The sequence below is a fragment of the Dufourea novaeangliae genome, unplaced genomic scaffold (assembly GCF_001272555.1).
Source record: "Dufourea novaeangliae isolate 0120121106 unplaced genomic scaffold, ASM127255v1 scaffold343, whole genome shotgun sequence".
Lineage (NCBI taxonomy): Eukaryota > Metazoa > Arthropoda > Insecta > Hymenoptera > Halictidae > Dufourea > Dufourea novaeangliae.
In genome coordinates, this window is record NW_015374236.1 from 262,898 (window position 1) to 275,361 (window position 12,464).

Below are 12,464 nucleotides of genomic sequence, written 5' to 3' on the forward strand. Positions count from 1 at the left end.
TTTACCTCGTCATGGATTACATTCCAAGTTTAAAGAACTTAGATTAGTACTCTCTATCAGCTCGGAACCAGTAATTACAAGAATATTGTTAAATTCACAACTGTTTGCTTCGATTGACAGTGTATCTCATCATGTGTACCCCAGTTAGTTCATTTTGAATAGCTCTTCCAACGTTATATGGACAGGTTACGTCTTGATCAAGCATTCAGTTGGAAGCTTAAAGAACGTAGATTAATCTCCTGTCATTGAAAATAACAATAAACGACCAGAACACTGTTAAAATAGCATTTAATCGCTGAGTACCACTATTTTTTTGACCGGTGGCGCCATCCGTGGCGAATCGCTGAAACTGCTAGCCAATTGTATGGCTAGCAAAGATGATAGGTCTATTCTATACCTAGTCGGCGGTAGTAGCTTGGTAAGAGGGGTCATAGAACCCCCGGAGAATCCGTAGTGTCACCACCTGTGGAGAAAGTGGGGTCATAGAAACCCCGGCGATGCATAAGAGTTCCATCTCGGCGAGAAAGTGGGGTCATTGAGTCCCTGGAACAAGCGTTAGAGTCCCCGTGCTGTGAGAAAGTGAGGTCGAGGCATGGAAGAGACCTCGTGTGTGTGAGATGTACATATGCACATGTTTATTTATCATGTATACCTTGTATTACGTATATCGTATATAGTTTATACATAAGTTTATGTTTATATGTTTTATATTTTATATTAATCATTTAATTAAATATATAAAGTATAGTATTGTATTTTATTCTCTCACAACGCAGAAACAAGTTTTGTGTTGGGTGTCATGGTCAGGAAAATATAATTCGATACAAGTAGGTATCGCTTCTTTTGTTTCGATACCACCAAGGTATCAATATTTTCATACAAAAGTAGTTATGAGTAAAAGTATCGATACCTCGGTGGTATCGATTCAACTCTATCTGCGATGTGCTCTTACCTCCCTTTCCACAATGAATTCATTTCAGAGGATAATGTTTAATTGAATATATTAATTATTATTGTATGTACAATTATATATATATATATATATATGTATTTTAACGAAGGTATTCTTAGATATCGCATAAATATGAATTATTGAAACGAATATCTCTTTTATCCATAATTATATAATCTAAAATAATTATAAAATTTTTTCAGTATTTTTGAAGTTATACCATAGCATATAGTATAACGATTGTAAGGATAGCATTATGCGACATTACAAAAAATTAGCTACTCATAATGCTGCCTGTAACGAAGTATACTTTGAACTACAAGATTGTCAATACGAGGTACTCCCATTAATATACTGTATAGTTTCACATGTGTTTTCTGACGAATGTGCATAACCTAAGAATTCCATTTTAATCTTGATTGTAGCATCCATTTCGTCAAATTATTGGCTATTGCGATAACGTTGAGAGAAAAATGCGACTATGCATAAAAGAGAACGTAAGTTGTATCGGTTGTTTACTGGTAAATACAATTAAAATGTAAATACCTCATTATACAACTATTTATATATGTAAGTAGAGTCGCTAATTTTCATGTACGCCTGACTATATTTGAAATATTTTAATGTTTTATTATAGCTAGAGAATAATAGACAGAAAAATAATCAAGCCTCTAAGGAAAGGATGAGAATACAAGCCGCTAAAAGTGAAGAAAACGGAAGTACAAAATAGACTGAGTTTTGTTAAAGTACATAATTTAGTTTTATTTTGCCTCAAACAATTTAAAATATCATTTTATAGTGTTATGCACTTCTCCATAGTAAGTTCTTATTGATTAACTATGAGTGCAAATTCAGGAAATGAACCAATACCAAAAAAAGTAAGATCTAATAATGTAGATACGGATTATTGCAATGAACATGAAAAATTAAATAAAAACAATATAGAGAAGGATCCCGAATATCAAGAAAATATGAAATTAACTGATAATGAAGATGAGGAAGAAATTTCTTTGCCAAAGAATGACGAGGACGATCACTTATGCTCATTTCCTCCAGATGATGATGTTGCAGATATGTTAGATGAAGTACAGTATGATGGGTCATTTCCAACAATTACAGATCGATATTTGACTGCTTATTACAAATTAGATGTACAAAGTTCTGCAGATGATATTTGCATTTTAATGCACAGTAATCGAATTTGTATGCTCACTCTGGCTCCAAGTCATACAATTCTACAAAGTGATAAAGAGATAACAAATGTGAACTTCAGAGTCAGCGAAAAGTTGGATAGAGTTCTAAATAAAGTTTCAGGGAAAAGTAAACATGGTGCTCAACCTCTGCAAGCCAATTCAAATATTTGTATAATTACTACTTCAAATGGGAAAACTTATACTATAAAATGCTGCATAATTGGAAAATTAGTCGAAGTCAATGAAACGTTATTAGAAAATCCAAAACTTTTATTAGAACCTCCACATAAAGGAGGCTACTTAGCTATAGTACTACCAAATATAAAACTATTGGATAAAATGAAAAATTCTTTGCTAACTCAAGAAGAATATGACTTGAAAATGTTAGAGCGCCAGAGTACTATAAATCATTTAGATATTTCAATACAAAATGATTCGAAAACAGTAGACAACAATTCTCAATTGCACTCAAATGAAAATGACATTACATTATCTATAGCAAGTTGATTTAATGTATGCTACTGTTAAATGTACTGTTTGTTAACATTTTTAATAAATGTATATGTATGTACTTTCAAAATAAGATGAATGTTCAAATGAGAAGGAACAATTTATCATTTTTACAATTGACACTTCATAATGCTATCTTAAATTACCATTATTATTAGTAATGTACAATGATGTAGTCTTTGGTGTAAACGTTAATTTACATTGTTTTGTTAAATGTAAATTGGTGTTACTTTTAATACTTGTGTCAATCTAGAATTGAATTATTTGTAACTTAAAAAATGGCATTGTATAAATTACAACTAACAATTCAAGCTCTTTTATGGCATATCTGTACATATAGAATTATTGAGATTAATTTCTTGAGTTCACTGGAACCAGCCAGTTACCTATATAATTTCGTTGCCCTGTACAGTTTAAAATGTGCAATTGTATGCTCTGTATGCAACATATTTTTAAAAATTATTGAATTAAAATTGTCTTTGACTTAAAGAACTAATGATGGAACTAGTGTTATTTCTTTACAGTGGAAATAGGTTCTACTTTGATTTCTTGTTCAATGTTGTCATCTTTTTTGAGCACTGAATCTTTTACTAGATTTCCTAACACAATTCCAGCAAATAGAATCATTCCCACCCTATGATTGGAGATGAACTTCTTAGCACAGTCAGCTGGATCATTAATGTTTAAGCTATAAATCTGAAAATATATTGCACATAGTATTACTTAAGTTTCATGATTACGTTTGATTTTAAGCTAAATCACCAATGTCTTGTTTGCTTTTTTGACAATTATTTAAATACCTGATTAGCAAGATGAACACCAACTACTCCAACTGCTGTATAATATAGCCAGGTCTGTGAAGTTAATATACCTGATGCAATTAAGCCAGTGATCATGGTTGTACTAAATCCAGAAAGGTATATCTTTGTCCTATCTCCAAACTTTAAAGCTGTTGATTTTATACCTATTATAACATCATCTATTTTGTCCTGCAATGTAGGAATCGAGAATTAAGAAATGTTAAAAGAATAGGACAGAGAAATGTTACCTGGTGTGCATATATAGTGTCATACAAAAGTGTCCAACAAACTCCAGCAGTATAAAGAGGTACGCACACAGACCAATTACATGATCCCTGTACAGCAGACCAGCCCAAAAGTGCACCCCAGTTAAATGTCATTCCTAGTATCAATTGCGGCCAATATGTTACTCTTTTCAGAACAGGATACAGTATTACCAAAACTGTAATATACAAATTTGAAAAATTAAGTATATTTATGGGTTTACTTTAACAGCATTTCTAAATTTTACCTAATGAACATTTTAAAGATCTGTCTGTTACAATCATGGAATATTAACATTAATCTATTGCTACTGTTTACAAACTTATGGCTTACTTCTTATTAGTATAAAATATATTATAATTATAATTTACATAAAATGAAATCACTTATTTAATTTGTTGGTAAAATTGAGAAATACTGTTCTCCATGAAAATTTAAACAACAGTACCTAGTGAGCTTGCACCCAATATAATGCTATAAAGATTTAATTGTAACAATACAAGTAATCCCAAAGTTAATTGGCTTCCAAGAAAAACAAACGACTGCAGAGGTGAAATTTCTCCAGTAACCAATGGTCTATCTTTTGTTCTGGCTACCTAATATTGAAAAAATTTTCTTCACATTTGTTCTCTGGTATTTTTAGAGTTGATATTACCATTCCATCGATATCTTGATCCCACATGTCATTTATTATGCATCCTGCTCCACGCATGATGAATGCACCAATTCCAAAAAGAGTCAGTAGATGCAAATCTGGTAAAGCTCCTGCTGGTGTCGCTAAAGCTATGCTCCAACCACAAGGCCAAAATAATAACCAAGATCCTATGTAAACATGTCTTTGATATTTAACACTCTTAATACATTTATGGCATAAAAAAGTACATGGCTTAATTACCTACAGTTAATTTTATAATTTCAACTGTGTTATCTCACCTATTGGTTTGTCCATTCTTAGTAGTTTTAAGTATGGCTGTACTTTAGATGGACAATTATTAACTAATTTTGTAGCAAATGTTACATTTTGTATTGGTTGCACACTTGTTGTTACAGAACGCATTGCTTCATTGTTCGTTTTTGTTGAAGTTTCAACAGGTTTCGTAAAATTTTCCGTCGACGTATACTTGCTTTCATGTTTTTCATGAATGAACGATGACGTGTGAATCGCAATACGAGGATACAATTGACTAATAATGCATGATTTTTGACTAGATTGTACATAGGATGCTAGCAGTTTTCCAGACCCCATTAACCGTTGACATCTGTGCATCATTATCACTGTTTCGTCTTTTATCTGTCATAATGAAACATTATGAATTTAGTATAACCTCAAATTTATTTTCAGTAGATTAATTTCGTTACAGACATAAGTCTTCGTACGTGATTGAATGTTTACGACTATTTACAACGTTACTATTCGTAATTCTTAAGTCATTGTAATAACAAATTTGCCGGCATTTCTTCACATTATGTAACAAATTTGGTTAGCCGTATACTGCAAGGTTAAGTGGCCATGCCTTGCAGCAGAACCAAGCAGAAAGCAGAACTGCATGGCAATTGATGGCAATCATGGCATGGCATGGCATGGATGCAGCGGTTGCGTAATAGTTCGCATGCGCAGTTGTTAGTCACGTTTTCATGCACTGACATGCCTGACAGATAACTGTAATTGTGAGTATTACGTATATATGTATGCGATTTTGTGAAGAGAGTATTAACAGGGTGCTAAAGTTTTGAGAAATTCGAACACTTCTACACGAATTTAATAACGTATCCTAAATAAGTACATAAGAAGGTAAAGATATCTCAATATGTAGTAAAAGTAATTAAAAAGATGCGTATTTAGTATATTTTCCCCGTACCAAGAATATATCTTATATTGTGTAAAAAATATATTTGAAATTCAATATGCGTAAAAGTTGTACGATAAACATTATTGCATACACACACATACTGTATATATACGTATATACTTATATATGATAGTATGTACATTTAGTTTAAAGCTTGCAAGAGTAGTTTTAGCTAGTTTTTAGCTCCCTTGGAATGCGGGTTTTTTACGAGGAATTCAGTTTCAATAATGTTATTTCGATTCTTAACCTATTCGTGGACGACCAAATAGACAATTTCTATAAAAATTAGATTCTAACATTAAACGTTCAAAATTATCGAGTTAATTATTTTGTAAAGTAAAAGATAACAGAAATGAAAAGTCACGTAGTAAGTAGATATCTGCATAAAAGTGGTCTCCCTCTTATCTGCGAAATCTATTATATCTATCGACTTTCTGTTAACATCATCGCGTGTGGCTTGTGAAGTGTCAAAATTTTTGGCAAAGGAATTGTTCGGCTTTTTTACGAGCAAACGTGAGTACGAAATAAAAAGTATACGTTTACGTTGTGATTAATTTTGCGGTGTGAATGCATGCTATGAAATGAAAAAATTATTGAACAGTGAGTTATTTAGTTGCAAATTCAATTTCAAATCATCGTTTTGAGAGTCACAATTTACGGAACCTCGGTAAATTCAAGTCGGAAATGGATTTGATTCTTCTTTCAAAAAATTACGCCATAGTTGCTACGAAGCGGTTACTCGAGAAACTCGCGGCATTGAACGGAACTGAACGGAACACATTTGTATTTTATGTTCAACGTATTTGCAGCTGGACTGCGACTCTTCACAATGTCGGCAATTCAAAAGTCCGAGGTTTTATTCGTGTTAGGAGGCCCGGGAGCAGGCAAAGGCACTTTGTGCTATTATATCACTCAGAAGTATGGTTATGTACACTTGTCGGCCGGTGATCTTTTAAGAGAGGAACGCAGAAAGCCTGGCTCCGAGTACGGGGCAATGATTGAAAATCATATTACAAATGGATCAATTGTACCCGTTGCGATCACTTGCAGCCTCTTGGATCGTGCAATGCAAGAGTCCGATAACCTGCAGAAACGATTCCTAATTGATGGTTTTCCACGAAATCAAGACAATGTGGACGGATGGAACAAGGTATAGTACTGAACATGTTTTACTGTATATATATATATATTCTTTAATATACTCTCTTTTGTTAATAGGCAATGTCCGATAAATGTGTAGTAAAAGGAGTACTGTTTTGCGATTGTAGCCAAGAAGTATGTACACAGCGTTGCTTGAAACGTGGTGCTGCAGGAAGCGGACGAAGTGATGATAATGAAGAAGTTTTGGTGAAGAGACATCAATCTTATATTGCAAATACTTTGCCAATAATTGAGCACTTTGAGCAGCAGAACATAGTGTATAAAGTAAACAGTATGCAGACACCAGATAAAGTAGCTAAAGATACTGAGGAAATTTTAGCCAAAATAGGATGGTTACATGATTTGTAAAAACATATGCAATGATCTCTGGGAGACCGAGATTTGTACCCAATCGCAACCTAACATTTTACAGCTAGAAGAGTATATATTTTATGAAAGGATTTTCTTTATAGGGACCCCATGAAAACTGTGAATTGCATTTATTTGCATTTATGAAAATATTACTTTTCATTGCAGATACATGGTTATAATTGATATGCAATGGGTAATATAATATTCATTATGCATTCTTTAATTTTATATAAAATCGTGGCAAATATTTTAAAACTTCTATCTGTCTTTGTATAATGAGACATTAAATATTGTTTGATAAAAACCTGCTTGCTATATTTTTATATTGATATTGTTTCTGTACTTGAAGTAAATTATAGACACCATACAACACGATTATTAAATAAAACTATTCAATGCCTGTTAATTACATTTCAACTTTTCATGAAGGAATTTAAAATCTCATCTGAAGTGTATGAATTTTGATAAGTCTTGAAATAAATTTAAGACGTAAATCATAGAACCCCTGTAGAACGGCAATCGCAAGTAGTACAGCACACGCTGAAGTTTAAAGTATTGCGGGCGCCAATTACTAAAAGTATTATAACATAAAGAAACGTTTACTATTAGACTCAATCTACTAAAATTATTTTATTTATTTTAATAAAAATTCACGCGCCTCCCCAAATGTATATTGAAGTTGCAGTACAAACGTTGTTTAAATCGTACCGAATGTCTTAAATCTATCGAAAGCTTTTTACTTGTAATTCTGGAGCACCCGGTACGTAACATATAAAGACGAATTCCTCAGTGTCGAGGTATGTGCAAAATTGAACGGACGAGTTACGAAAATCTGAGCGTGATGTATATGTATTTTTAAAATAGGGAAATCTCGTTTGATCTGCTTACAAACCGTGAGACAAGTTCTTAATTATTATTAGACTCGTCACTAATGATACACGATACTTACTTCTTTTGCGTAGATTTTCTCAGCCGAATTCAAGTTTGTATTTATAATTCTCGAGCACCTTATACGTATCATAGAGAAAGAGTTCTTTGATCGAACTACAAAATAGAACCAAGTAGTGTCTGGTTTCGTCTTGATGGATACTATTAAAAAAAAAAAAAAAAAAAAAAAAAAAAAAAAAAAAAAAAAAAAAATTTAAATTATTGGATACTTTACTTTAAGATACAAAAGTAACGCGAAGGCAATGACCTTCTTTTATGTCAACACCAAGAAAGGTATTCTAGCGTCGATTCTCCTTTTTTGGTCGTTGTTTAAAAGAAGATAACTAATAATCTGGAATCAGAAAACAAATAAATTTATGACGGGAAGATACGAAAGAGTAACTTTGGCGAAATAAGTGATCGGAGGTGGAAGTTGTATCTGAAAATGATGGACGATTACAGACGTAAATTGATATAAAAGGCGAGGAGGAAGCTGGAATTCTGCACCGAAAGAGCATTGACTTCTTCCGTCGTTCCCCGATTATAAAAGCAATCCCCGCCACCGTGTGTTACCGAAGTTAATGTGCCTTCACCGTCGAAAGATCGACCCGTTTACAACTTTCTCATCGAGGTAGCCGAAATCTGTCTCGTTAACGAGTCACCGCGACCGCCACGAGAAATTCTGACGTGTGAAAATAATCTGCGCGGGCCCCGAGTTGGTTCATTACTCAATGAAAGTTTCATTGAACCGATCTAAATAAAACAAAGAAATTTAAATAAAATAAAGAAAAAAATATTAATTATAATTATCACCTAGTCGGCATACATACGGTTTTCTTCATTCCTTACTCGCAAGTTTATACAGTGCGTATCTATCTACTTATGTACTCATTCAAGAAAAAAATATTTCATTAAAGAATCGGAACTTCCACGTTCAATCAATTAACCCTCTAACGTCTAACGGTACGGTCCGGATCGTATCCGACTAAAGTTATAGTTTCTTTTGTGCTGTCCCCACTCTGGTTTTTATTACCGTTTTATTATTCTCGATTTATGATATTATTATATGGTACATAACTCAATTATTATTCCTTATTATATAAATAAACAAGAATACAAATTCAAAATACATAATACCTTTTTTTGACGTCTTTGAAAATAGAAAAAAAAGAGATCGGGTCGGATTCGACCCCACCTTAACAAGAACGACCTCAAAACCCACTTTATCATTCGAGGGTTAAAAATGGCGAAATACTTATTTATTTTTTATTCGGAACTTATTATCTAGATAATCAGTTTGCCCACCTCTGTCGTCAAGTAAGACAGTGCACTACTTGTTGGTGCACCTGATACTTACTGTTAAAGATACGTATTTACCAATATGTTCCATTTATCGCTTCTTAGTGTAAAAACGTGCCTTCTCTAGATCACGTCATAGATACTGTATCTTTGGATTCTTTCCGTTACAATTAATCGTACCTCGATACGAACACTTCCGGTCTCGCATTCACAGTTGGGCACAATATTATTCGGATAATATACATACATGGCGAAAAGCTACAGTATATAAGAGCATCATTATGAGCTTTAAACAGTTAATGAGAATAAATAATTATGTGCCAATTGTTGACTCGTTCAAAAAGAAGTATTGTTCTATTATAAAACTGAAATGTGTTCACGTTGAAACGATTAGAAATGACGAAGTACTTTATTTTCCAAACTCTTTATCTAGGTAATAAATTTGCCCACCTCCGCTCGCATCTTACATACATATATGTATATGTACATAAAAATCGGCGAACCTTTACCAGTTTCGCGTCACGATTAATGATCCCCTACTTTCTCAGTCCACGGTTAACGACTCGGGAAAACGTGGCCCCGCGAGACGATTCGATGTTTGTAAATTTATTGGTGCGAGAATTTCGCGAAATTTTCCACAAGTTCTATATCGCCGTTCGATATCTCACCGTGTATACACATACATATATGTATGTATATGTATGCATACTACGCATCCGACTTTTCAATTTAACGACCGCGCGGTTCGATTTCCTTGTATCGATTATCTGAATCATCACGCAAAAATAAGCAACACGCTTACTATCCCGGAATGGGCGATCCTTATCGGTCATGCTCCCTCTGACCTCTGTACCTTAAGGGAGTATTCTACTGATTTTCTTTTTCTTCCATTTTCTTATAGCTTCGGGTCCTGAAAATGTGTTCCTGAAGCATTATGGCGAAATTCATAAAACCGTCAAACCTAGAGAAGAATAAAGATTGGACTCGTTTTTGTCAAAATCGTGTTGTGTAAAATGGTTGCCAAGATATCTAAAATTCTACTCGACCGATCGGGCCCATCTTGTGCACACATCTTCAGCAGATGTGTGGTTATTGTCCCTAACAGAATTAAGCCATAATATTTTTCTTTTTAATGTTACAACCCGAAAAAGATGAGAAAATGTCACAAAAATCAATACTTAATTTTTCAAATTGCGATAGCCATGCCCGAATAATTGAAGAACCTTTTTAGTTTTCTTTATATCAAATGAAAAGAACGACCAGAATCATGGCAACCAATCGAGCAATTTTTGTCGAGGTGGTCAACTTTCATAAGTTGCACCCCCATCTTTATTTCATATTTCCAACAAAATCAAATTTTCATTTATCGCTTAAGATATAATGAACATACAATATAGACGTTTAGAAAAAAACTCTTTCATCGAGTTCTTAAAAAAAAATTTCTGAAAAATTTAACAAAGTCGCATGTAGAATACTCCCTTAAATCGTAACGGGGATATTTTCCTCCGAACTATCGGGAAATCGCGAGACCAACAGCCGTCACCGGTATTGGTTATCGATCCGTTCTCCTCGTTTTTCGTAAATGTGAACATTTTTCGCCGCGATAACAGTAACCCTGAAAAATAAATTGCTATTGCGGGATCAACGAACCGCGGCGCTATCGATCACGCGCAATGGCCCTCGCCGCGCTCTTTGACTCGTTAACACGCCACAGATGGAACACAACTCGTCGCCCGAGTTTTCAACTGTTCTAACTTAATTTTTCAAAAAAATGTCGTTAATCGATCTACATGAGTTTCATTGGTCCAAAGAATAGAAATTCACCATAATATCAAGAAAATTCAACCTAGAAAATAACAAATATTCTTTTATGTCTTAACTCCGAAACTTTGAAAGTTTTTCTTTTCTTAATGATTGTATACCATCTCGAAATACTAATGACAATTAAAAATGTATCTTGATAATAAGATAAAATTTGGTTAAATATTGTAATAAATAGCTACTCACTAGATGATATTATAGTTGGTTTTATTATTTTGCTACTCTCCTGCTTCTATAATATTAAACATCGTAAACTTTAAACTCAGTTTTCTCAGTTTAGAAAAGAGTGGAGATAGAACAATTAAAAACTAGAGCGACGAATTGTTGCAGCCGTTCGGTACAGGCCAAAACCACATACGATTTTTCCGTATTGATTGTGTCCTCAAAGTTACGAATTAAACAACTTCCTCATTGGATCGTGTGTATGTGTGTATCGATTATATGTGTTTTAAAGCAACGAAGCGTTGCGTAACTGGCTGGAATCCTTTTCGAAGGTTAATGCATACGTGTTGCAAGACACACTCCCCCCGTTTTAATGTCCTGTATACATCAATTTTGTATGTACACCGATCGCGTTTATCGATACCCGTAGTCGTGAAATATCGACGGCGAAGAAACATTCCGCGATATCTGCCGATAGAAAATATTGTCGGAGGATGCAATTATTTGCTGGAAAGAAGCGCGAATCGTTGACTCCTAGAAGGTTATTTCTACAGCGATCGAATCAATTTCAGGACAATGTCCTCTCCGTGACACTCGTTACAGAATGGATTGGGGATATTTAACACTAGAACCACCGACGATAAACATATATCTATTTGAAATTTATAAATCAACTGATTTCTTCACTTTTGTATCGCAATGAAAGTTTTGGAAAGATCTGAGAAAATGTATTGTCATAACATATTAATCCTAGGATGCATTAACTTGAATATTTAATCTTAAATTTCTTTCTTGTATAATGAAATCATTGCATGTTGCTAAAGAACATATAATTTATGTATGTGAAAAATGTAGTTGGTAAATTTTCATACCAATAGTATCTGTATTTTTATAATGGTGTTGATTTTGGAATAAAAAAATTTGTTTTATACTTTTTAAGCTGCTGCGGGTCTTGTTCACCCACGATATGTAAATCTGATGAACGCCAAACTCATGCAACGTAGGGCTAATCATCGTTATAAGAGTGTACTGACCAGTGATTTTGACTGGTCTGGTGATTCTAGTGTTAATCGAGGTACTTACTTCCTTCTAGTTTTCGCCCGTCAACTTCATCGGGTTTTCGTTCCTACGCAAATCCACGTAGGTAGGTAGGTACACTTATGCGTGGTATCTG

The 12,464-nt window shown here is 33.8% G+C and overlaps 3 protein-coding genes across 6 annotated transcripts; 2 read left to right on the plus strand and 1 right to left on the minus strand.

Annotated features, from left to right (window-relative positions):
- The first annotated feature begins 1,634 nt into the window (after positions 1-1,634).
- Positions 1,635-2,652, plus strand: LOC107192421 (protein Simiate). The gene is made up of 2 exons (XM_015581665.1): positions 1,635-1,671; positions 1,752-2,652. The coding sequence occupies exon 2, from the start codon at positions 1,792-1,794 to the stop codon at positions 2,650-2,652; it is 861 nt and encodes a 286-aa protein (XP_015437151.1). The 5' UTR covers positions 1,635-1,671; positions 1,752-1,791.
- A 259-nt stretch (positions 2,653-2,911) lies between these two features.
- On the minus strand, positions 2,912-4,989 carry LOC107192479 (4-hydroxybenzoate polyprenyltransferase, mitochondrial). Its single transcript, XM_015581741.1, has 6 exons — positions 4,653-4,989; positions 4,375-4,541; positions 4,168-4,315; positions 3,704-3,897; positions 3,456-3,644; positions 2,912-3,351 (listed from the first exon to the last, which is right to left on the minus strand). Exons 1-6 carry the CDS (start codon positions 4,987-4,989, stop codon positions 3,166-3,168), a joined length of 1,221 nt encoding a protein of 406 aa, XP_015437227.1. The 3' UTR covers positions 2,912-3,165.
- LOC107192480 (UMP-CMP kinase 2) lies at positions 3,717-7,357 on the plus strand. Of its 4 annotated transcripts, none has more exons than XM_015581745.1 (3): positions 3,717-3,762; positions 6,379-6,719; positions 6,788-7,357. In XM_015581745.1, the coding sequence occupies exons 2-3, from the start codon at positions 6,399-6,401 to the stop codon at positions 7,076-7,078; spliced, it is 612 nt and encodes a 203-aa protein (XP_015437231.1). In that variant the 5' UTR covers positions 3,717-3,762; positions 6,379-6,398; the 3' UTR covers positions 7,079-7,357. The 4 variants fall into 4 exon arrangements, with proteins under 4 accessions (XP_015437231.1, XP_015437230.1, XP_015437229.1 ...); XM_015581744.1 differs by lacking the exon at positions 3,717-3,762 and adding an exon at positions 5,388-5,511; XM_015581743.1 differs by lacking the exon at positions 3,717-3,762 and adding an exon at positions 6,023-6,082.
- The last annotated feature ends 5,107 nt before the right edge of the window (positions 7,358-12,464 follow it).

Excerpts from the sequence above, each read along its gene's own strand:
- LOC107192421 (XM_015581665.1), top strand. The coding sequence starts at position 1,792 with ATGAGTGCAAATTCAGGAAATGAACCAATACCAAAAAAAGTAAGATCT.
- LOC107192479 (XM_015581741.1), bottom strand. The coding sequence starts at position 4,989 with ATGATGCACAGATGTCAACGGTTAATGGGGTCTGGAAAACTGCTAGCA. Across the intron at positions 4,316-4,374 it reads ATCAAGATATCGATGGAATG|GTAGCCAGAACAAAAGATAG; the intron begins GTAATATCAACT and ends TTTCAATATTAG. Across the intron at positions 3,352-3,455 it reads GTGTTCATCTTGCTAATCAG|ATTTATAGCTTAAACATTAA; the intron begins GTATTTAAATAA and ends ATATATTTTCAG.
- LOC107192480 (XM_015581742.1), top strand. The coding sequence starts at position 6,360 with ATGTTCAACGTATTTGCAGCTGGACTGCGACTCTTCACAATGTCGGCA. Across the intron at positions 6,720-6,787 it reads ATGTGGACGGATGGAACAAG|GCAATGTCCGATAAATGTGT; the intron begins GTATAGTACTGA and ends TTTTGTTAATAG.